Genomic DNA, 23,988 nt, shown 5'->3' on the forward strand with positions numbered 1-23,988 from the left:
AGATCTGGGCCAGCCTGGGCTGCTCCCAGCACTCCTGCAGGGCCACCAGGGCTCTCCTGGCAGGGCTGGAGCATCCCAGGCCTCCACCTTCCCCTCCTGTTCCCAGGGGGGAGAGCAGCAGGCAGTGAGGCCTGGCCAAGCATGAGACAGGCAGAACCTTGTTGCCAATAAAACTCCAAACAGTATCTCAAGAAATCACTTTCCTAAGGTGGACTTGTTTTTCTCAGGCATTTGGACTTTGTGTGTGCCTTTTGTTGTTTCTCTCTGAGAAAACAGAGTGGTCCTTAGTTTAACATCAACTAAAAAAAGGAAATAATTAAAAAAACTCCACACAAACAACAACCAAAAAAAACCTTACAAACAAAACCAGCACAAGATGGGGCCTCTCCACGCAGCAGCCAGGGGAGGGACACAGGACCTGGTGGAGGCAGAACAAGAAACCCCTCCCTGTGTCACCTCCTTGTCACTGCTCTGCCCCCCTGCACCTGGGAGCACTGGGACAATTCAAACCATCACAGTAAGTTCTGGATTTCAGGACAACATTAGAAGGAAGAACTCTTTCTGAGGGTGGTGGTTTGTTGTTTTGCTTTTTTTTTTTTCCATACATTAGAACATTTATTTCTCAGAGAGAAAATATAGTCTCAGACAGTCAGATTATAGTAGGTAAAATTAGCTTTTTTTTTCTTTACAAGCATAGATTTTTCTTATTACTTCTCTTATACCATCTGATATAAACAATTCTAGAAAGCAAATAAACTCACTTTCTACAATAAATAGAGCAATCTGTGCTTTACAGCAGACTGACAGTAACATTTAGGTTCTGTAGCAACAACAGGATATCAGCCAATCCAAATTCTAAACTCATTTAAAAACCAAACAAAACGAAAAAAAAACAAGAAAAAAAAAAAAAAAAAGACCAACTCCCAAGACCTTAAGACATATACACAGGTCACTAGTCCACAGCTGAGCTACCACCTGGAAAAGTGTATGTTCCTTTAAATAAATTACACTGTGTGCATATAAAAGACCCAGCAACACAACTGAGGACTTCAAGAATGGTGACAATAGGTCTAAATAATTTAGAACATTTTACAGCTATATACACAACATCCTTCCCTAGCCACACTCCATGGGCATTATTATCACTATTAATATTTTTACAAACTCCTATGCCCCATCTCTATATGTTAAAGGAATCTTAAAATTCCTTCAAATGCAGTTCCATGCCCCAATGTATAAGAAGTGGTATTTTTAAAAAAGTAGAGCAAGTAGAAATGGCAGTGATTACTCCCTACTATTCATTATCATTAATTATTATTATTTTTGACTCCACATTCTCTTCAGTATGAAAAAGTTAAAAATAATTTAAAAATACTGAGTTAAAAAGCAAAATGATGATATTCAATCTACAATCTTGCTTTGCACCTTTGGCTCTTTAAAATGGGAAAGCAAAGAGGGATATGCAACAGAAGAGATCAGAGAAATCATAAAGTCCTTGGCTAATAGAAAAGATTTAGTCACCAAGTTCCCAAACATCAGTTTGTCCCTGTTTTGTTTTTTTTTTTTTGCAATGCAAACCCAAACCAACAGGGATTGTCTGGGTTTACCTGGATGACAACACTGGAGACCCACACACCAGGGAAGGATGTGCACGTGTGGGAGAAGGTGAAACAGCAGAAGGGTTGTGTGCTCTGGTCAGTGCTTGCTTTCAGTCCAAAATGTGGCAGAGGAAAACAGGGAGACAGAAAAGAGGAGGGGGGAAAAAAGGAAGAGGAGCCTTACACCAAATGTGCATAAACCAACACAAAAGATGCATCTCCCTCCAACCCTGATCAACCTCAGTGCCTGAAGAGCTGCTCCAGCTCAACAGACACCTCCAAAATTACTTCTTAAAAAAAGGAAGTTATCTTTTCTTAGGTACTGTGCTAAGTCATGATATGAAATGTTACTGCAACAAGCAGAGTCACAGAAATCAGAACTGAAATGTGAAACTACAAAATCAATTTCTAAGACATACATATAGACACAGATCAGGTAATTTGATTTTCATCTTTAAAGCTCTGTGCATCTGTGCATGAAACTGTGCAGGGGGGAAGGTTACCAAAATCTCAAGCTTTTCTAAATGCAATGAGAGAAATCTAAACATGAAAACACAATGTAGGTAGGCAGGAGAATCACAATCAGAGCTCCCAGCTATGATTCTGTGCGGTTTTCATGTGACAGGACAATGCCATTTAAAGGAAAATGAAAAGGCCAATGATGGTTAGGGTAAATTTGGCACAAGAAAGTCCAGTTGGGATTTCTGTAAAGAATCCTGGGGGTGCCAGGTTCCCAGGAATTACCTGGGACTGGCTGACGACTCAAAACCCTGGCGGTCCAGGAGAGGAGAGGACGGTGCATGAGGCCCCAACATCCAAGTGCTGTGTGCTCTGCTCACTGCAGCAACTCACCTTGGCTCCTGGCACCTGTCAGCTTTTCCTACCTACCTTACTCCCTGTAGACTACATTTCATCTCCTGCCAGCTCTTCAGCAAGACACATTCAGGAAGAAGCTGGACAAGGGGGTTTTTGGCACATTTCAGGGTACTCCGAGGCGTGCTGCCAGCTGCTGGAGGTGCTGCCCTCTGCCGTGCAGGGAGCTGGAGCTGTGGAGGGGCAGAAGGGCTGCCCCACCTCACAGGTAGGTGGCTGGGATGAAGGGGTTGTCCCCCTGCACTCGGCTCAGGTGGATCATGGCTCGGTCGTAGGCCACCTGCACCGACTTGCGGATGCTGGTTTTGCGTCCCTCCATCATCTTCAGCTTGTCCACGGTGTCATCCACGCCCAGGGGAAAGACTTTGTCCCGTGGCAGCCACTGCCTGCAGCAGAGAGGAGGGCACAGACTTGTCACCTCCTGCCCAGGAGCAGTTAAACCCACGTGGTGTATTTACTCATCATCACTGCCCCACAACGATGGGACAGATGTTTAAATCCCTGCATTTAACATAGAAGAAGCCCCTGCAGCCAAAATGCCTTTTGAGCACAGACTTCTCTCTGCATGTTTCAATTCCCCAATTTCCATCTAACATCATCAGAATCCCTCTGTGCTCCCAATCCCAAAGATCACGTTAAATCACACTCTCACCACAGAGCTGTGTGCACACACTCACCAGGTTCTCTTGTTGTCAAAGAAAAGGACAAGGAAGAGTTTTTCTCCTGCCTCTGTCTGCCTCTGCTCCCCCAGCTTCAGGACATCCATGGGGGGCACAGGGATGGGGACCCCGTTGTGCAGCAAACCCTCACGTGGCATCTTGGGGTCGATGATCTGGGGACAAGGGGGGGGACAATCAGTACAAAATCCTTCCAAGCAATGAACAGAATGCATTATTCTTCTTTCAGTGTATCCAAGCTAGACAAATTAAGGCTATTTTGGGTGGGTAAGCAGAATTGCTTGTTTTCTAAAAAAATTTCAGCCTGAGGCTTCCCCTGTGGCAGGGAAGCCAGTCAGTCCCAAAGCCAGGCACCCCATCTTGGAAAATGAGTGTCTGTGGTTTTGTGTGGCTGTAAATGCACTCACACTAATGTGAAATTCAGCACAAACTCAGCATTATTCTGTTCAGCAAAGGATTTTGCTCCCCCACACAGAACTCCAAATAAATGCAATGCTCCTGCTGTACTCCACAGGCAAATGTGATTTCACAACAGCTCCATTCTGGAACAACTCAGTTGACATCAGTGGCATTGCTCAGATTTACACTGCATTAGATCAGAACCAGGCCAAATATTTTGAGAGTTGACAAGCAGTGCTGGCTCCATCAAGCCAGATGAACAGAGACTACAGTAATTTGGAAGATAAGTCACAACAAATACATCAGTTCTCCCCCTATAAAGCAGAAATGTCCATGTGCACATTTGTGCTATGTCAGCACAGGAGAAGAAAACAGCAGAGGGTGCCTGCAATACTCAGTCTGTTCTCCCCCTCCTAAGGGCTTGAAAAAGTAGATTGGCTTTGACATTGGCCATCTGTAGGAATTTATTAAGACACTTTGCCACCACAACAGGCTGCTACAGAAAAAGCCTTTTTTGGAGGCAGTCTCAGTGGTTAAACCCATTCTAAGCCACAGTTTAACTCTGGCTGTAGCCATGTGGAGAACTAAAACTGCTTTGGCTGATCCATGGATGCTCCCTCTTCTGGGCTTCCACCTGGAGTAAGAGCATGGATGAAGGTGACACTTCCAGCAGAATCTGCCCTTTTTGGTGGCATTAATAGATAAATACCCAAAGGCAGACAGACAGTAAGAAATACCATTCAAGGGACATGCATATATGCTCATATTTAAATCAAACATTTGGTTGTTGCAAGAGGATGTGGACATGACAGGGCCAGCTGGGCACCTACAGATGGAGCTGTGCTCACCAAACAGGAAAATGCAGGCAGCAGAACCTGGTGCCTGCATTTGTAAAATTCAGGTCTTCTCATCCCCACAGTACTGAATGACTTTCCTCAGAGGAGAGGAAAGAGCTCCTACCCCTGACAATGACAGACCAAAGTTTTATGAATCCTCTGGAAAGCTCTGAAACAACGAGCACAGGGAAAATTCACCGTGCAAAGGGGAAAGGAGAAAACCAAAAAGCACATATTTCATTATTTTGGCAATTTCCCTTTTCTGTCTGGTTACAGCAGAACTGTGTCCTGGGCTGCCTGAGCTGCAGGGTCAGGTTGTGGGGGAGCCACAGGGCACTCACCAAGGCAGGGTAGGAGGGATAACCACGGCACTTGGCCCACACCAGCTCCAGGGGCTCCAGCTCAGCCTGGCTCTCAAAGGACATCAGGAGAGGCCTGCCTAAGGGACAGCAGGAGACAGAGCTTAGGAGCTGCTACCAGCAAGAGGGTTATGAAAACACAAGGAACACATTGTCACCTCACCCAGGCCTCATCTCAGCAGCAATCAGCTAAAGCAGATGAACAACTCTCGTACTTAAAGCACACTGACAGGACAGAAAGGAAAATTACTTGTTTCTGTCTATAGGAACTGGGTGTTTATGATAAAACTCAGCATGTACCAAACTCCAGCCTTTCTTGTGCTCTGTCAGTACAGTCAGGTTCAGCACTAAGACAAAGCCACAGCCTCCGAAATCATGGGTCATGTGGCTTCACATGAACTCTTCAATACAGAAATGTTAATCAGATTGAGTCACTGCAACCAAATGGCCCCACAATGGATTTGGTCATGGATATGAAATGGGCCAGTCCTGGTCCTGGAAAAGGAGTAATCTCCATTAATGAAAATGTTATCTGCAATAAGCTAAACTTGTAACAAAGCAGGTGACAGTGCCCAGGCAGGGCCAGCCTGGGCAGTCTGTGCAGGATTGGCCCCTGGTGTGCTTTGAGATGTGCTCCCCCTGGTTCAGGTGGGTGCAGAGCAGGGGGTGCTGGCAGCAATTCTCACCTGAACCACTGAAATCAGAGTCTCCATTCACACCCTCCAAGAGGGGCACCCGAGAAAGAGCCGGCTTCCCTCGGCTCCGCTTGGGAGGCACCAAACCACTGTCAGGAAAAATGCAGGGCATTAGGAGAAAACAGATTATCCTGGACAACAAAGACAATGGATTCCCCAAACTGGGTTAAAATCCCAAAAATTAACTGCATTGGTGCAACATTGACATGAAAAGAACACTGAATACTTGTGCAGAATGTGATCTCTTCTGGAGTAAGCACACTGGACATCATCCCAGCTTTACCATGAGCCAGGGAAAGGCCTCACAGAAACCCAGCTGTAAACATGAGGAAGAAGCCCAGTGAAGACTTCACACCTGAGAGCTGATGGAATGATGCCTGGAGCTTGCATGGGCTACACCAGTTGTGTATAGGCTTGAGAGATGACACAGCAGCCCCCCAGTAAAACCCCAGTATGAAACTGGGCTTTGCCAGCCCATATCCTGAACATCCTTTCACCCTCTCACTACAAACATTTCAGAAAATGGACTGCCTCCACCTCAAGCAATCATATTTTTTCACTCATTGTAATTTTTTTTTCTTTTACAGTTTTATAATAAGCAACCTATTGTGATTTTGGTGCTGGAAAAGAAAGACTGGAGAAAAAGTAGCAAACACAGCTGCTCCTAAATAGAATAATTGCACAAGTTATCCACAAGACATCAGAAGATGTCAGGTGCTTGCTTTAAGTCTGTTCAGTCATGTTTGAAGTGCCCAGTTCTGCTCAAACTTCTGAGAGGAAGAAAGCAGCTGTTTAGTAGGTGGTAAAAGTTCAGCTTTACCTGCAGCGCTGAACTGAAAATTTGAATTCAAGTTTTTCCAAGTTTTGGTTCCCAAGAACTGCATCAGCAGAGAGGATGTGCATGCACTGAGAAAGAGCAGTGTAACAACACACACCCACTGAAAATCACTGAAAATCAAGCACTGCTTTTGGGACCTGCAGCCTAAGAGGACAGGATGAAAACTCAGCAGCTTTTTGTGTTTTAGAGTCAACACACAAGTAACAGTCTGGGCTGGGTTTGGAACTAAGAAGTCAAAGAACAGAATCAGAGAGATTAACTCAGACACAGAAGGTGTTTCAGGAACAGCTCTGCCTGGGCACTCACCTGCAGGCTTCAAACACCAGCCCAGTGCCCAGGGCAGAGCGTTTCCGTGCCTGTCGCTCCCCGTCGGGGCAGGGGGGTGAGTGCTGCCCGCCCTGCCTGTGCTCCTCGCCGTTCTCCAGGGAGCATTCCAGACCCCTCTGCAGCTTCACACCGTTCTTGGCTTTTTTAAAAAGGACCGATGTCCGCCGGCCCACGCTGCTGAGGGCGGGGCTGGCCGGGCTGTCTGCAGGGGGCAGGGCCAGGCCGTTGAGGCCGTTGTTGGACAGCAGGCGTTGGAAAGCCTGGCTCTCCTGCTGCAGAGCCTTCTTGTCAAAGAGCTCCCTGTCTGACACCATCCTCCTCTGCAGCTGGTTCAGGGACCTGCTGTCACTGATGGGTTTGAGTGTTGGAGGGTCCTGCAGAGAGTCCAGCTCTGAGAGGGTGGGTGCAGGTCCTGTGGGCTCCAGGGTCGGAGGGTATGGGAGCTTGGCACCATCTCCTAAAGGAACAAAGAATCTGCTTGAGCTTTTTGGCAAGGATCATTCCCAAAACTACCGACAGCCATCCCCATCTTTCACTAAAGTCACAGGAGAAACAGCAGCTTTGACTGCTGACGAGCACTAGAGACCTGGAACCAAAACCCCGCTGCTCACCTTTGTCCCCTTCCTCATCCCCGTCCCTGGGCGCTGTGTCCAGCCCGTGCCGTGGCACAGCGTCCCCGTTGGGCAGGGCCTTGCTCTGCTGCTGCTGGGCCAGTTTGTGGCGGATGGAGTTGATCTCGCGCCGCAGGAGCCGCACGCGCCGCGTGCGGGCGCCGCTGGAGCGCATGGTGCTCACCGTGTCCAGCTTCTCCAGCAGCTCCTTCAGCTGCGCCTCCAGAGACAGGTGAGCCCGGTTCTCCGGGACCAGGATGTTATCCACTGCAGCAAAGAGAGGGCAACAGTGAAGGGAAGGAGTGAAGCTTCGTGGAGAAGCATCTGGGGCCAGTGCCAGGCCTCATTCCCTCTGATGCTGTCCACGAATCGATCGCTTTAGCCTGGGGATTTAGCAGTCAATGACTTTGGAGCCTGGACTTCTTCCTTCTCTGGATAAAAAGCAGCTGATTCAACTTGCACTGTCCCTCAGTTCCTGTCACTGCCCCAGGGGCAACAGTGAAAGGACGTGTCTGCACCCCACACAGAACAGCTTGTGGTCTAGGCATTGTCAGAAACCTATTTCATTGGCAGATTAAACGACAAAATCAGACCACAAACATAAGCGGCCAAAATGTAACATATTTTCCATTCCTCTGGCTCTGCTGGAGGGCTGGCATCCACTGGAGCAGGACAGACAGCTGAACACCTACACAAATTTCATCATGACTGTCCATCTGCACCCAAGAGGCCTTCAACATTTAGGAGCCAGATGGCACACGGCAAGCTCTGTGTGCTTGATGGCTGTACTAAGCTTAGCCAAGTTACTCAACCAATGCTTTGGAGCTGCATCTCAAGAGGGCTGTGGGAATGATGGGGTTGTGTTGGGAATGGAAAGTCTCAGCTAGAAGAATTGCTTAGGTCCCATTACCTTCCCCCCTCATCACCCTCTTTCAGCCCTCAGTGCTCCATCTAACCCAGCTGCTGCACATTTTGCCAGTTTACAATGAAATATATGAGCTTTCCCCAGAGTAAAAAATCCCAGACCCAAGTTTGCACTGCTCTTTAAAATAGTGAAAAAAAGAGTTTATATGACATTCCTGGCACAAATCAAAGAGCATGGGCAGTTTGCAAGGCTCTGCCAACACAGACATGCACTGGCAGAGCTGGAGCTAAGCTGCACCCAGCTCAGAGTGCCCAGCTCACCTGAATCCCACTCCCTGGGGTTCTAAAGGAGTTCTATACGTGCCTAGGTAAACAGACAGGTAGGAAAATCCTCCTTTGCAGAACAATTTCCATGCAGGCTGAACGACATGCTCACAACTAAATCTACGATCTGCCTGAGGGGCAAAAAAAACCCCACAGATCATCATGACTCACCATCCTCCCAAGAAAAGCGGTAAAAGTCGTGGGGCTTGGGCGACTCAGGCAGGTGAATCCCCACGCCAGGGTCAAAGCCGATGCTGTCGGCCTGGCGCCGCGCGTGACGCAAAATCGCTCCCCCGAGGTCCCGGAGCCGGACAGCTGCTCGGTGGAAAATCGTGTCTTTAGCATTATACCTCATGCAGTTGGCAACTATAAGGTTAAAGTCTTCCTCAAACTCATCCAAGGTTCGGTACAGGTGGGACTCCAGCTTCCGCCTCATGGTGGAAAAATCCATTGGGTTGGAAATGAATTCCAGGTAATCTGGAACCTAAACATATAAAACCTGTACAATTACAAAAACCATTTACTAGCCAACCAGAGCGCACCCAGCACAAGCACTCTTAATGCCCCTTCCACTGGCAAGGGGCAGCAACAGATGTTCATTTCTGTGTCACCCAGGCAAGGCAGACATGCCCTGGCTCTGCAAAACATTACTCATCCAAAATGTGCTAAACTTTCAGAAAAAAATACCCTTTTTTGTCCTGAACACATCATGAGTCCTTTTTGAGATAGTTTTTAGTCCACCAGCAGCTTGAGACAAGGTGGTTTGTGCTTCTGCCCAGCAATATCTCATCTACAACCCACTAAGCCCCTCTAGGAAAGGGACTTGCCTCGTTCAGGTTAACAGGCTCTGTGAAGATCTGGGCAGCATCCTTCTCCTGCAGCAGGTCCAGGGTTGTGCGGAGCAGGACATTGAACGGGGTCAGCTGCAGCTCCATGGCAGCCTGCTGCACCTTGACCTGGCAACAGAACACAGGACAGGAGTCCAGGAATAACTCACTGAGAACAGGATCTATGGGTAGTGTCTCCCTCCAGATTCTTCTGAATCATCCCCCCAGCTTTACTCAGTGGTGGAAACCTCAGGCCAGCATTGCTGTAGAACTTCTGGCAAACTCCTTGCACTCTCCATGTACATTGCCCAGTCCAATCCTTTTACATGGGGAGCTCCTGTTTACTCAATCTCACAAAGTCAAAACAAGAGGAAACCCCAGGATACAATTAAAAATGAAAACAGGCTTTTCATGCCTGGTAAATTATCCTGGAGAACTCCCTGCCTCAAGATATTGTTATTTTGCTAATTAGCAACATTATATAAAAACTAAAAGTATGCAGGCATTTATATGAACAACAACATCCATAATTAGACTAGAGAGCAAAAAACAAAGTTTAAGACACAAGCTCTCAGACTTCAAGGCAGAAACCAAACAACAGTGGTTAGATGTCTGCAAATTCCTAATACAGTTCCCTCTATCCCTTAGGAAGTCTCTAAGACTGCTTGATTTCAAGTAAACAAGTTGTAGCACTGAAAATCTCCTGCAAGGAAAATCTATTCAAAGAAGACTGGAACAAGATAAAAGTATTTATTTGTCCTTTAACATCTTCATTTCTTTGATCTTATAATCACTTGTTATGTCATTAAGTCAACACTTCAGTAACAAAGGTAAGCAAGTCTGTTTACACAGAGCAAACTGCATTTGATGTGCTCAGCAACAAGACTGCATCAATGAGAGAATGAATATAGATAAAGATCACACTTTTCCCCAAAATCACAGAGAGCTTGCATGGGGCTGAAGTTAAGAGCAGGAGCTGGACAGCCAGAACTCCCTACCTGCTCCCGTTTGAGCTTTTCCCTCTTGCGGATGAGCTCGATGAGCAGCCGAGCCCGCTCCAAATCGTGCCGGAGCTTCTGCCAGTACTTCAGCTCCTCCTTCACTGCACTCGTCTTCTCATCCTGCTCCTTCTGCAAAACACAAGTGGGGTGAGGTAAAGAACACCACAGGCTTCCTGTGCTTCCTTCTTTCTCTAGGAATCCTCTGGGAATTGCTCTCAGAGTCTTCCTCTTACTGCCTTGGCTCTTCTTCAGGCCATGTCCCCTCCTTCCTCCAGCATTTAGCTCTCTAACAGAGAGAACATCAGCTTTTCTAGATTCTACCTTACCAGTGAAATTACCCCAAATTATCCTGCAGCTTCACCCTGGGAACACACTTCAGTGTGTGCTCATTTACACCCTCCCTGCTTTTACATCCAAGTTTATTACAGAGGCTGGGATTTTTCTGTGCATTGGAGCAGCAGCCCAAAGCACGAACTCAGTTCCTCAGGCATGAGCGCACCAAGAGGAGACCGAGAGAGACTTAAATCTGATCTTTTCCCCCTCGCTCCCTCCCCAGCCACGTGTTAGCTCAGCTCCTGCTGGAAGGCAGGCTGGGAGCCCTGCCCTGTGAGCAGTGGGTACCTGCTCAGCGTTCCTCTGGGACTGCAGGTGCGAGTGCAGCCGCCGGATCAGGGGCACCCCGTTCCTCGCCTGCCGCTTCAGCAGCCAATAGTTGTGCAGCCTCTGCATGAACTGGTTCTTCCTCTGCAGGGAGAGCCCACTGCAGATCTTGTTCAGCCTGAAGGAAGCACAGAGTGTCATGGAGCCAGCTGCAAAGCAATCGTGGCTTTGGGGACCCTGGGGTCTCCTGATGAAGCTTTGCAGTGTTGTGTCAATGCTCACTCTGCAGTACACACGAACTGGGACAATCTGGGATCTCCTCACATGCAGACAGATGTGCCTCCTTTCCACACTGGAGGGTCCCACCAAGCACTTGCCACAGCACAAAGTATGAAATCATCAATTCAGCTCCAAGCCTTAATTTCAAATCTAATTCCCATGTCAAGAACCTTCCAGGGGCCATTTAAGTTTGGTGTTATTAATCTGGAGCCTTGGAAATTAACTTGACAGGAGTCCAAGAATAATGGATCACCTATTCTAACCTTTTCTTGCCATTCTTATCTTACACATGGTGCCTTATCAGCCTATCTGTTAAAACAGACACATCAACACACTTCCTAAGGCACCAAACAAAAATTCAGCACTACCTAGTTCTGCATGAGGGAGAGCTGGGAGAAAAATACAAAAATACAGCCAAAGTCAAAGCTGCTTGCAACACTGTCAGGTTTGACATGCTCTGTAGTAAAAGGAGGAATTAAGAAACTATGGAATGAAATCTCAAAAATTTTAATAGTGGGATGCCCCCTACCTGCCTACCAACCTGTAATGCCTCAAGTAGTTTAAAAATGCCCTCATGGTAGATGGGTGCTTGCCATTAGGGACCACCACACAGTCTGCATTACACAACAGCTTGGGATGGCTGCTCAGCAAAGCCAGAGAACCACAGTGACACTCAGAAGAAACCACAGTGACAGTCAGAAGAAACCCAGCCACAAGTTATGCTGCAGAGCACTCTGAAAACAGTTATTGCTAAAGCCTTGACTGAAGATTCAGTGTTTCCAAGGTCAACAATGAGAGGGACTGAGCCCTTAAAACAGACCCTGCTCAGCTACAGCTGTCCAACTCCTTCCCTAAACCTGCAACACTCACCTGTAAGATGGAATTTGTGCAACAGTCACCACGGGCATGGACGAACGCCCTTTGGTCACGTCACCAGGCTCCTTTTTGATCTTTTGCTTCAATTTCACTTGGTTTTTCTTCACAGACCCTTTGGGAGGGCCAGAACTGACTTCGTCCTCTTCCTCCTCCTTCACAGTGACCTCCTGCCAATCACCACCAGCAGCTGGGCACCCTCTTCTCACCGTGCCAGGAGGGGAGTGGCTCTCACAGTAGGCAGTCTTGCGCACGGTGAACGTGGTGCCGTTGATGCTGGTCTCCCTCATGGGCTCAATCTTCATGAAGAGACCTGCTCTCTGTGCACAGGTGACGTGGAAGGCAGTGTAACAGTTCACCTTGTGGCATTGGATAGCAGCTCCCATGCCCTTCTGCTTGCAGATACAGCACGTGAGCTTCCACCGAGCTGGAGGGATGTTGTTGATCCCTTCGATGGGCTCCAGGAACACAGTGTTTGCAAAGCACACCTCTGGGATCCAGATGGCACAGACCACGTGAGCCCAGCGGCCATCACTGGTCTGCTTGAAGGCTCCCCCTTTGTTTGGGCAAAGGACACAATCCACGGGGCGAGAAGGGGACTGTAAGCAGCAGCGGCAAAGCCACTGCCCCTCGGGGATGTAGGGCACGCCGTAACACTCCTGGTGCACGGCCAGATTGCAAATGTCACAGAACAGGATGACGTTGCTGTTGTGACACTCATCGTCCATGCAGACGCAGCAGAAGGCATCCTCGTCGATGAGGGACTGCTGAGCCCCGTTGTTGCGGCTCTCGAGGTATGACTCCTTTTCCAGCCGATCCACCAGCAGCTCAAAAGTGTCAGCAGAAACTGTCCCATAACCATCAGCCCTTCTCTTCTCGTTGACCATCTCCAGCCATGCCAGATCCTCCTCATCCATGTCATACTCCACTTCTACATCGAGGTCCTCGGGAGGCTTCTCAATGTACCGGTAGTAGGCAGCAGGGAGGGGAGGAGCATCTGGCTGGCTGAAGGAGTCCACCACACGGAACTTGGGCTGGGGCAAGTGCAAAGATATCCCTGGCGCATGTTTGGAGCAGGACTCCTTCTTCTTGCCTTTGGAAGGTGTTTTCTTAGACTTGGAAGTGAAGAGGGGCTGCTCGCTGTTCTCCTTGTTGCTGTTGCACTCGGTGATGTCCTGGGCCGTCAGCTCGTCCTCGGTGATGAGCTTCAGGGGGTCGTAGATGCTGATGCGGTGGAGGCGCCCGTCGATGTCCACCTCCACGATGCGCTGGGCCTGCGCGTACGTCAGCGTCTCGCGCGTGGGCGAGCACTTGAGGCTGTAGGGCGAGGGAGAACGCCTCCCCTCCAAGTGCTGCCGGCACCTCCTCCGAGGCTTCCTCATCCCGGTGCTCCAGAGACCCTGGGACACAACAGGACACAGGACAGGGTGAGACAGGAGACGAGCAAGAAGCAGCGCAGACTGAAAAACTCACTCAGTGCTGCAGTAGAGAGAATTTCTACCAGACTCCAGCAATTTCAGGCTCTGAAGTTGCTCTGAAGTTGTAACTGAGTCTTTATACCTTAGATACAGGCAGGTATTTGATATATCAGCCATTTCCTGCAATGTGTATCAGAGCAATGCACGGCACCCTCCAACTTCCTCTATTTGCACCTCAGATGTACATTCCACCACACCACCAGTGAGAAAAACTCAAAATCATTTGACAGCACGATATACAAACAGTGTGCTGTGCACCTAGATCAGCAAACCATTCAGATCCCCTGGAATTCAAACAACACCCTTCACATCTTCTTGCACCATTCACATATGAAGCTCACAAAAACCAACAAGCTCTCCTCTGCTCTTTTGCCTGTGACTTTTCATTTATATCCCCAAATGTGCTGTTTTCCAGATGAAAAGGAATGCACCATTTGGGTCTTATGAATGCAGTTTCCAATTTAATTTTTTTTTTTTTTGTCACCCCCAGATGAGAAAACTAATGGTTCTCCCTCAGTCCAGGAGGGAGCTCCTCCAGGTTCCACAGCTCAGGGCTGCCACCACCTATCCTTCTATTCTGACACTGCAGATGCAAAAAAGTCCTGTAATGAAAAATCATCCTCCAGTTTTGCTTTTCCTTCTGTCAAGGGTCACAAGCAGAACCAGAGGATGAACTGAGCAATGCAGCAGAGACAAGATGTGGATCCCTTCTGCTCTTCCACGAGGAAGTAAAGAGGGATAAAAAAGGCAACAAGCAGCATGGATCCCAATGGACTTACAAGCTCTGGCGTTAGCCCCTCTGGAGCCACAACTCCCATTCATCCACCTGAGCCACCTGGCTACGGAGAGTCCATGGGGCTACAAGCAGGAAAGCAGCAAGACAGCTCCCAGCACCACGAGCTGTGAAACAGCACTTGCTCAGAGCCTTAACAAAAAGCCCCAGCCAGCTCTGCCCGCACAAACTGCTAATCAGCAAGGCAGATAATTAGCTGAGAGTCGGCTGCTGACATTAAGGAGGTGCCTGTGAGAGGGGAGCAGAGGAGAAGCCTGGGGAGAGGGTCTGGGGGAGGATTCAGACACGGTGGCAGCAGCTCGGTGATCGCAGGGCGAAGGAGGGAGCTGGCAAAGAGGGAAAGCAGAGAGGAAGCCAAGTGAGTAACGCAAGAGAGAAGGGCAGAGTCAAGGATGGGAACATGACTTATGGGAATAAACGAGCTGAGGCTGAAAGAAGTCGGAAAGGAGACAAAGAAAAGCAAATGTAAATTCTCTGTGAGAAGATAAGCCAGCCCAGAGCTTATCTGTTGCTATGCAGAGGCCTGAAGCAGCACCTCACCCTTATTTAAAGCAATCCACACATCCAGTTCCTTTCTGGGGGACCCACAGACAAGGAAACACACCATAAACCCACAATTTGTACTCAGCCAATGCAGTATTTGTGCTCCATGAAGGACCTAGTTCCAGAAACTCTCAACTGTGTGCCACAGCAAGCAGCATCTCACAGGACCAGGACCTACAAGAAGTCCAAGCTTATTCCAGAAAGGAGCAAATTCCAGAAGCAATACTTTTTCAAGTACAGGTTCTGTGAACCATGAGATTAAGCCATGATACCACCTGTGCCTTAAGAAACAAACAGGCTCTGGGAAAGATTTCCAAACTCTTCCCTGCAGCCACAGAAATAAGCTGCAGGTGCCAATTTCAGTATGCCCACCCATAAGGATGGACCCTGTAAAATCAATTTTACCCCACATGTAAAATAAAAGATGATAATTTCTATCTGCAAATATAGGTACCACAAATCTTGGTGGAACCTTTGCCTTAAAACTTTAATCAGTCACTTGATCCACACACTGCAGACACCCAACTGCACTCATCCTAGCTGAACTGCAATGGCTTCAATCAGTAGGAGAAAATAATTTTAAAAAGAGGTTATAAAGGTAACTTGATCATCAAATAAAAATAATAATTAAAAAAAAAACAAAAGAAAATCCTGCTGACAAAAAGCTCTGTTACAATTCAGGCTGGTACAAGCAAAGAGGATATTGGAAGCAAAAATATATATGGAGGATAAAGTAATTATTATGAGCTGCCCACATACATCATTAATATTGTGTTCAGGAAAAATGAGGTAACAGCCAATTGCTTGAAATGCTGAGGGACAAGGAAATTTCAGTGAAACAAGCACCTGAAGGAACAGTTGTTTTATCTGTTAATGGGAAAAACAAGCATGCAGAGTTCCTTTAGTGGAACAATCAGTGTATTTCTAGACAAATTACCCCAAAGTGGGCTTTGCACCACAGCAACCAACTGCCATAAAACAACCCATTTGTAAAACACACAATTACTTAGCACTATGGAGAAGCACCTAAAATGGCATGGAAATTGCTGCCAGCGAGAACTGAGTGCCTGAAATGAGACATACACCTGGATATTAGGAGAGACACCTCCAAAATACCTTGAAAGCAGCACTGAAATCAACTCAGACAACTGAGCTGAGCACTGCGACCTTGCTGCTGTCTACAACAGAAACTTCTAAGCAGCAACCTAGGAATGTTTTGATTCCCTCTGCACACCTGAAAACACCTCCCAGCTACACATAATAAGGAACCCCTGTGTAAATGGTACCTGTGCACACTGAAATGCTAAAGATACTCAACATGAGCAGGGTTAAATGATATTTCAGCCCATGCTGATTCTGTCCTGCCACAGACAAAGGCTGCTGATGTGAAAGTAGAAAGTTCAGACACCCCTTTGCCACAATGTGCTCAAGGCATTCCAAAAAGCTCCCATCACCCATTTCTACTGGGGATTCCAATGGGAGCAGGGGGTGAAGCTCCCAGTGAGCACAACTGAGCAAACAAGGTGGCTACAACTCATAGAGCTGCTGGGAATGAATTTAACTCTACCCCAGGAGCTCCTTCAGGAGCGGTTTGATTCTCCTGAGCAGCAGCTTTCACACCTGTGGGCAATTACTGCAACAGGCAACTGAAAAACCAAGCCCATCATCAGGGTATGTAAATTTACTAGAAAGGGGCTAAAGCTCCCCTGAAAAAAACAAAGAGATCAACAGGTATGGAAGAACATCATAGTATAGGCCTCTGTTATACACATAGCCTGGAATACTGAACACAAGTGGGTCCTCTAAAGGAAAGACTGTAATTCCCACCCATGCAACGCTGCCTTGGCCATCTCCAAGGGTCAGAAATACTTTTCTCGCACTGCAGGAGACCTACAGTCATAAAGAGTTTGGGGTTTGTTGTTACCAAAGGCTGCCCCTCTTCAGGACATCAAGCCAAACATGAGGTCTGGAGATGTTCCTCAGCACTGCTCTCCTGCACCAGCAGCCACTCAGCTCCGTGCAGCCACTGGGATTTAAAACCCAATGCTGTGCAATGGGGAACAGACACCCATGTAGCTATTTAAAAAACACATCTGTAAGAGAAAATCAATGGATGCCAGAGGAAAGAAACAACCTGAAACAGTTGCAGCCCCCTCTGCACCTTCACCAGCCAAACATCAGCAAAACTCCTGCTGCCCTCCACCATGTCCCTTCATGTTCCTGCCATGTCTGTGCTTGCCCATGGTCCCCTCACACACCTGCCAAGGGTTTATGCTCCTCACACCCACATTGATGCCTACAATCAAATGTGTCGGTTCCCAACATATGTCACAGAGCTGCTTGCCTTGGCACATGCAGAGATCTCGATGCCTTGAGATCTGCCAATGCCCTGACACTGCTGTAACCAAGTCAAGCATGGAAGATGCACAGGCCTCGAGAAAGGCCCTCCCCTCGGAATGGGGAGGGTGCGAGACGGGCTGTGGATGAAGTTTCAGGTATAAAGTCAGGGCTCAGCGACACATAAGGTGCGCCATGAGCGGTGTCAGATCTCAACAGCGACTGAGGGAACGGTGACATGCCCTCAGCTGTCAGGCAAAGGCGGGAGCCCTTCTCAGGAGCTATCCCGCAGGGAACTCCGGTAGCAGCCAGGGATCTGAGCCAAGGCAGAGCAGGGACTCAGACAGAAATTAAGCTGTCCCGGGGAGGTGGAGAAGGCGATGAACCGCGGCGGGACGGAGCCGCGCTCTGGGCCCATTGCGCGGCCACCTCTCCCCACAGAGCTGCCACAGCCTCCAGAGAGCGCGAGCGCCGCAGGGCTGCAAGGCCATTGGCTGCCGCCGCCATCCATCACAGCCCCATCGCCAATAGCAACGCGAAGCTCTGCGGGGCTAACGGCGGGTGCGCTCGGCCCCGCCTGGGCCAATCGCGTGGGAGAAGGTGGGCGGCGCCCCCGCCGCGCCGCGAAGAAGGGGGGGCCAAGATGGCGGCAATGGGGGGGCCCCGTTGACACGGCGCTGTCCGTTCCCCGTCCCTGGCCACTTTCCGCCGCTGCCCCCTCCTCGGCGAGGGATCGCGGGCCGCTCTCGCCGCACGGAGATGGAGCAGGGACGCGGGAGAGGCCCGCAAGCTGCGGCGCACCGGCCTCCCCCAGCTCCTTCCCGCCCGCCCGGTCACCTTCCCGCGACCCCGGCGCGGGGGTGTGTGAGGGAGGAGAGACCCCTGAAGGAAGGGTGTCGCGGCCTCCCGCGCAGAGCTTTACCTGGCCGGCTCAGCGCGCCGCTGCCGCGGCTTCTCCACCGTTGCCGCCGCCTCCTTTTGGGGGGAATTTTTGTTTTTGTTTTTCTTTTCCTTTTTTTTTCCTTTTCCTTTTTTTTTTTTTTTTTTTTAATTCTCTCCGCCTCCCCCTCCCCTCCCCCCTGGGGCGGACGGGCTCACCCAGCCGGCGGCGGGAGGGGAGGGCACAAGATGTCGGCTCCGTCCGCTCCGGCTACTGCCGCCTCCTCAGCGCCGCCTCCTCATTGCCGCTGCCGCCGCTGCTGCCGCCGCTGCTCCCGCCGCTGCCGCTCCGGCCCCGGTGCCGCTTCGCCCCCCACCACCCTCACCTCCCCCCCGCTCCCCCCCGGGGCTCCAGCGCCCCCGACGCTCTCGGTGCTGTGGAGGCGGGGGGGGAGCAGGGGACACACGCTCAAGATGGAGGCGGCGGTGGCGGCGCGGGCCGGCCGAGCGGCGGGGAGAGGCGGCAGCCAGCGGCCAGGCGGGGGAGGGGGCTCCGCGCTCCGCTCCCCCCGCGGGCAGGCACCGCCCGCCCCTCCCCGGTGCCTTCCCACACCCGGGCCGCGCCGAGCGGGAGGCCCCCGGGGGCTGCTGGTGACGGGAGGGCGAGGGGTCCCTCCGCGCTGCCCTCATGGCTGAGGCGGGGGTCGCTGCTGTCCGAGTCCCCCTCCGTGGCTGACGAGGCGGCACCGGGGAGCCGCGGCCTCCCGGCGGCCGGAGCGGGCCTCGCCTGCCCCCCGCATCATCGCGGGGCTGGGGTTTGGGAGCTCGGGTACAGCCGTGCGGGCCCATCCCCGGCCGGTACCTCGCAGCTGGGAGCCGTCAGGCCACGGGACATGAGGTGGGGTTTTTGTCCCTGGCTCGTTTGGGGTGTCTTCATTTTGCAGCCCAGTTTTTTTTGCAGGAGGTGTGGGGTCCCAGGAAACACCCTGAAGCGTGGTCAGGTGCCAGAGTCCAACCCGGCTACACTCCCAGAGAACCTTGGCCTGCCACAGTTAGTCTAAACAAGCAACATCAAACAATGTAAATAGCAAGAGCCTGTATTTATTTTGTAAACCAATATTTCAGGTCCAGATGGCCTCTTCACATGCAGAAGTGTGACAGGCTGGAGTGACAGTGAGAGAGGGACTGAGGGGATTTGAACAAGCAAGAAGTTAAGTTAGCAACTGAGATAAGAATTGAGATAGGAATTGCAGAGGCTCCCACACTTACTTTTTATAGAGCATGCCACATACTTGAGCATATGTGTGTTCCACCTCCCACTCCGTGCAGAGTATTGCATAATATCACCATCTGAATTTATAGAATTAACTGTTTTAGAAGGAAGCAAAGAATGTTGTTTTCCCTCATTTACGGTCCAGCTGGAGATCTTTTGTCTCTTAACGTATGTTAACCATGGAATCTGAGAGCATCTAGTCTGTGATAGTCTGCTTTGCAGAGTACTCAGGTTGGACCAGAGCTTGCTGCAGCTTTAAAAGCAAAGGGAAATGTGTTACTTACTGCTGAACAGTCTTTACATACCACCTTTGAAGTATATATTGTGTATATATGGTGTATTTTTTTTACAGGTCTACTATTTATGTATCAAAACTTGAAATAAGCTATTCTGGTCTCGCATGAAAAATAACATCAAGGATTTCAAAATAAAGTCCCAGTACTCTCATTGATTTACAAAGGATCTCACCCTCAAAAGAACAGCTGTATAACAGTATGGTCCTAACCATGAAGGATAAAACAAACCCTAAAACAACATATAGCTGCATTTGCTTCCTGGTTAAACAGTAAATAAAATAATTTCAATAATTGATGAACGACTTCAAAGGCTGAGAGAACTGGGTTTGTTCAGCCTGGAAAAGAGAAGCTTTGGGGTGACCTAATTGCAGCCCTTTGGTACCTGAAAGGAGCCTGCAGCAAGGATCAAGAGAGACTTTTCCAAGAGCATGTAGGGACAGGGCAAGGGGGAATGGTTGCAAACTAAAAGAGAGGAGGTTTAGATTGAGTAATAGGAAAAAAATCCTTCTCTGTGATGCTGGTGAGGCACTGGAACAGGTTGTCCAGGGAAGCTGTGGCTGCCACATTCCTGGAATTGTTCAAGGCTGGGTTGGATGGAGCTCTAGTGAAAGGTGTCCTGCAGCAAGGGACTGCAAACAGATGTTTGTCCCTTCCAGCCCAGACCATTCTGTGATTTTTCTTCTTTATGTGGGAATTTTAACTGGGTTTTAGTTGATTTTTTATTTTTTTTTTTAATATGACCAACTTTTGCAAACTCTTTAACTTTTTACCTCAATTTTGAAACTTTATACTCTTAAATTCGCACTGGCATTAGCTTATTATAATCATGTTAGGTTCCCTGTTAAGAACAGTGGGATGCCTTGTGCACAGAGATGTCCAGACATCTCTGATGACTGAGTGCCATGTGTTACAACATCAAAACAAGCTATTCATCATTTTGTTTTATATCAAAGCTGTGGAACTAATGTGTTATTTGAAAAAACGTTCTGAACTCCTCTCAAATCCCAGAGGCACAGCTTAATTCAATTTCTTTGCTGTCCCAGTTTTTAAAGGGTGCAAGTGCAAAATTAGTTGCTTCAAATGAAAGCAGCAGCCAAGACACCTCAAACAGTGCTGGGCACCTTCATTCATATTACAATTTTCTCCATGTTTATTCAAGCATATAAGACATACTTAAAAGGGGAAGAGAAGCACCATTTAGAATTGAGAGCTGACCTTTTTCTTTGTTGATTTATTAAGCCTCAAAACTGACTTATGTTTGTATCTCTCTTTGGCTGTTTGTTCTGCTGCTGTTTTCTTCAGAATTGCCGAAATCAGAGCAATTGCTAAACAGGTCCCTTGTGCATTAAAGGTTAAAACCTGATATCTCAAAAGGGATAAGCCTCAGTTGCCTTGTATTTTCACTGGAATTTTATATACATATTTATAACCCTCTTCAGCCTCACTCACATCAGAGAGGTTACACAAGTACCCAGCACTACCTCCTCAGTGGTCCTTATTTTTTTAATCTCAATGTCCTCTAATTTTAAAACATTTTTTTTTTCAGTTGAAATGTTCTAAAGACAGATCTGAAATTATGGTTTATGGCAGGAGAATTTTTATTTTTCCAGCCAAACCTGACTAAAAGAAGTTAACTCACTTTCATGTAACAGCAAATCAATGAGGGAGGCAAATATACCAACCCTTCAGTATTATTTAATGGAGTGCATTCCAACAAAAAAGGAGAGCTGCCTGAATCAGCTGTGAGCCAGCACCAGCTGAACATCACATTAAAAGCTGTGTAAGCTCATGTGCTCAGAAAATGGCCTTGTAGAGACAAATCAGGCAAAACATCCCCTAAACCACCTTCACCTGGAAACTGTGACATTTTCAGTGTAGATTTGGACTCGATGATCTCAATGACCTTTTCCAACCTGAATGATTCCATGATAAGTACAATTAGTGCAGCCAGTGCCCATCCTTTTGGGGGAAAAGCAAATTAATAGTGGCTATTCTGATCTTCATTCAGTCTTTTGTGTCTTGTTTCTCTCAGCTGTGAAAAGAAAAACAGCCAGAATCACGTTTCCAGCCAACACTCTGCTGACCCACGAAACAGGAAAAATGCAGAGGATAAGGAACGCTTTCCCTGGTTGCTCAGGCAACAGCAAGACATGGGAATATGAAAAGGTACTACCATCCTTTGTACAGAATCTCACTGGAGTTCTCAGACATGTTCATAATTTTCTGTGTTTTTCTTCTTTCCCATTGTCACATACTTAAAACGTGAACATTATTTGTTTAGTCTGCTACCTAGAATGTGAAAATGTTAAATATAAAAACAGATAATCTGTCTTTTTCCTACAGGATAAAATAAGTAGTTTCCTAAGAGGCTGTGGAAATTTTCCAAATTGTGCACTGAATGGTTTCTAGGTGGTATCCAAAACACAGCTACTATTATCTCTCTTAAAAAACCCTCTAATTTTGTGGCATCTCTTAAGAAAATAAAATAATTATTCCTTCATCTGCTTTTTCTTTCCCACTTACACGTGCAAGTACCTAACAAATAGGCCCCATAAAGTTGCAACTTCACAGACCTAATTAGCTGTCAAACTTACAAAGAAAGATTGTTTCTGAAGGCTTTATTTTCCAAATTAAAAAAGTTGCTTGTAAGTCAGAAATGAATGTAAGAATAGCGAGTAAATAGTATTCCAAGTTAGACATCTGTAAGTTATCTGAAACAGGCACAAAAATTCCATCCATGTATCTGTGTAAATTTGTATCATAGAAACTTAATACAAACAGCAAACATATTTTTGACTGGCCTGATTTATGGAATTTTGGACCACTTAATGGCTGAGGGATTTTTATCTCTTGGTTTTGTGTTTTTAAGCATGTAAACTATACTGGTAATGAAAGGAATGTCCATGAATGATGTGTCAGTGTGAGTCATCGACCAGGCACTGCCTGCACCTCTGCATGAGGTAATTTCTGCTTTGACTCAACAGAGTCTGTCAGGGTCACACACCCCCTCTTGGTTCTGGTGCTGATTTTGAAGGATCCCAGCCTTGTCCTGAGTCACTGACTCTGTCAAGCAGGTGTTTTTCAAACTCCTTTCAGGAAATGTCAACAGGATTTCCCCCCACCTCTCCCTTCTCCTGGCTCCTTGCTGTTCATTGAAACACGTCCTCAGATGCCACAGCAGTGCTGGGATGGTTGCTCTGTACAGAAACTCTTTCCACTACCAACCTGCTACATTTTCTACTGTCTATTTTGAGTTCTTGGATGATACATACCACAAAAAACCAAATATACATACACCTCCAGGGTTCCTGGGCTTACAGAGCACCTGCTCCCCACATTTGCTGGGGTATTGGGTAATCCTTTTGCACAGTGTTCTGTCACTCTATGGGGTTGGTGGGTGAATGAATGAAACCAGAGCATGGAGCCCACACAGCAGCTGTTGGGATTGCTCTTGCAATTTCAGAGCATTCAGGGTAAGTGTAAACCTACCAAGAAACCCAGTCCCTGAAACTGGGTACATACTCAGCAGAAAGACTGATGCTGAAGGGCCTTTGTGCATCCCTAAAACAGGTGAGACTGATGTTTGCAGAATCTGTGTACCCCACTTGGCTACGCTCACGATGGTTCTTCTCACACCTATTTGTATCACATGTCCCCAGTGCCTCTTCATGCTTGTCCTCTGCTCAGACATTCCCAAAGGGCATTTTAAATTATTCTTTACAACTATCCAAGTCCCTTCTCAACTACCAGCAGACTGCTCAGTACATTCCTTTGTTGTGAAGGTGTTTTCTCCCTCAGCCATCATTACTGAGACAGAAGACTTTCAGGTCTACCTATCCCCTTTTGAAGGAGGGCAAGATGATAAAGAAATACCCTGCATTCCCATTTAGTGGTTCATGAGTTCTGTCTGAATCTGGCCTTAACAGATGACTTTGACTTTAGAGATGACTTTCTGCATAAGAAAACATTGAATTTCTAGGGAATTGAGGGCACATCACAACAGTTCTGTGCTCACTATCTCTACCTAAGAGAGGAGTGGAGGAAAGGCCTTGTACATGACCCAGACAGATAGGAGCCAAGAGAAACCTCACCTTATCATCATGGACCATGTGTTCAGCTACAGCAGGCAAACACCAACACCATCCTATCAAAAAGCTGCAGCCACTGCAGGGTTATCCCCAGTGCTGCATGCCATGAGCTGCAGCAGGGAGGCAGCCAAACAACATGACATCACTGCCCAGTTCCCAGTGGAGAAGAGAGATCAGAAAATTCTGGAAATGTTGCAGTTTTTACTCACTTGTGGTCTGTACAGCAAAACTGAACATTACTTAAGAAGAAAATTAGAGAGTACTGAAAACAAACAACCTGGCTAAACCAAACCAAAATAAGTCAGCAGCTAGAGAAGAGG

The 23,988-nt window shown here is 48.0% G+C and overlaps 1 protein-coding gene and 1 long non-coding RNA gene across 6 annotated transcripts; one reads left to right on the plus strand and one right to left on the minus strand.

Moving 5' to 3' along the window:
* Nucleotides 1-574: 574 nt before the first annotated feature.
* Nucleotides 575-18,368, minus strand: BRPF3 (bromodomain and PHD finger containing 3). 4 transcript variants are annotated; one of them, XM_054648980.2, is made up of 13 exons: nt 18,231-18,359; nt 18,055-18,107; nt 11,979-13,381; nt 10,851-11,007; nt 10,227-10,358; nt 9,229-9,357; nt 8,573-8,885; nt 7,214-7,480; nt 6,582-7,059; nt 5,429-5,526; nt 4,725-4,822; nt 3,149-3,303; nt 575-2,857 (listed from the first exon to the last, which is right to left on the minus strand). In XM_054648980.2, exons 3-13 carry the CDS (start codon nt 13,361-13,363, stop codon nt 2,674-2,676), a joined length of 3,396 nt encoding a protein of 1,131 aa, XP_054504955.1. In that variant the 5' UTR covers nt 13,364-13,381; nt 18,055-18,107; nt 18,231-18,359; the 3' UTR covers nt 575-2,673. The 4 variants fall into 4 exon arrangements, with proteins under 4 accessions (XP_054504955.1, XP_054504957.1, XP_054504954.1 ...); XM_054648982.2 differs by lacking the exon at nt 18,055-18,107 and having other exon boundaries at nt 18,231-18,368; XM_054648979.2 differs by lacking the exon at nt 18,231-18,359 and having other exon boundaries at nt 18,055-18,194.
* A 384-nt stretch (nt 18,369-18,752) lies between these two features.
* On the plus strand, nt 18,753-22,080 carry LOC143695722 (uncharacterized). Of its 2 annotated transcripts, XR_013185239.1 has the most exons (3): nt 18,753-19,091; nt 21,613-21,746; nt 21,924-22,080. It is a non-coding gene; the product is annotated as an uncharacterized LOC143695722 (long non-coding RNA). The 2 variants fall into 2 exon arrangements; XR_013185238.1 differs by having other exon boundaries at nt 21,613-22,080.
* The last annotated feature ends 1,908 nt before the right edge of the window (nt 22,081-23,988 follow it).

The sequence above is a fragment of the Agelaius phoeniceus genome, chromosome 25, assembly GCF_051311805.1.
Source record: "Agelaius phoeniceus isolate bAgePho1 chromosome 25, bAgePho1.hap1, whole genome shotgun sequence".
NCBI lineage: Eukaryota > Metazoa > Chordata > Aves > Passeriformes > Icteridae > Agelaius > Agelaius phoeniceus.

Coding starts and splice junctions, on each gene's coding strand:
- BRPF3 (XM_054648978.2), bottom strand. CDS start 14,277: ATGGGAGTTGTGGCTCCAGAGGGGCTAACGCCAGAGCTT. Junction 7,481..8,572: donor CCGCTTTTCTTGGGAGGATG/GTGAGTCATGAT, acceptor TCTTTGCTGCAG/TGGATAACATCCTGGTCCCG. Junction 7,060..7,213: donor GGATGAGGAAGGGGACAAAG/GTGAGCAGCGGG, acceptor TTGTTCCTTTAG/GAGATGGTGCCAAGCTCCCA.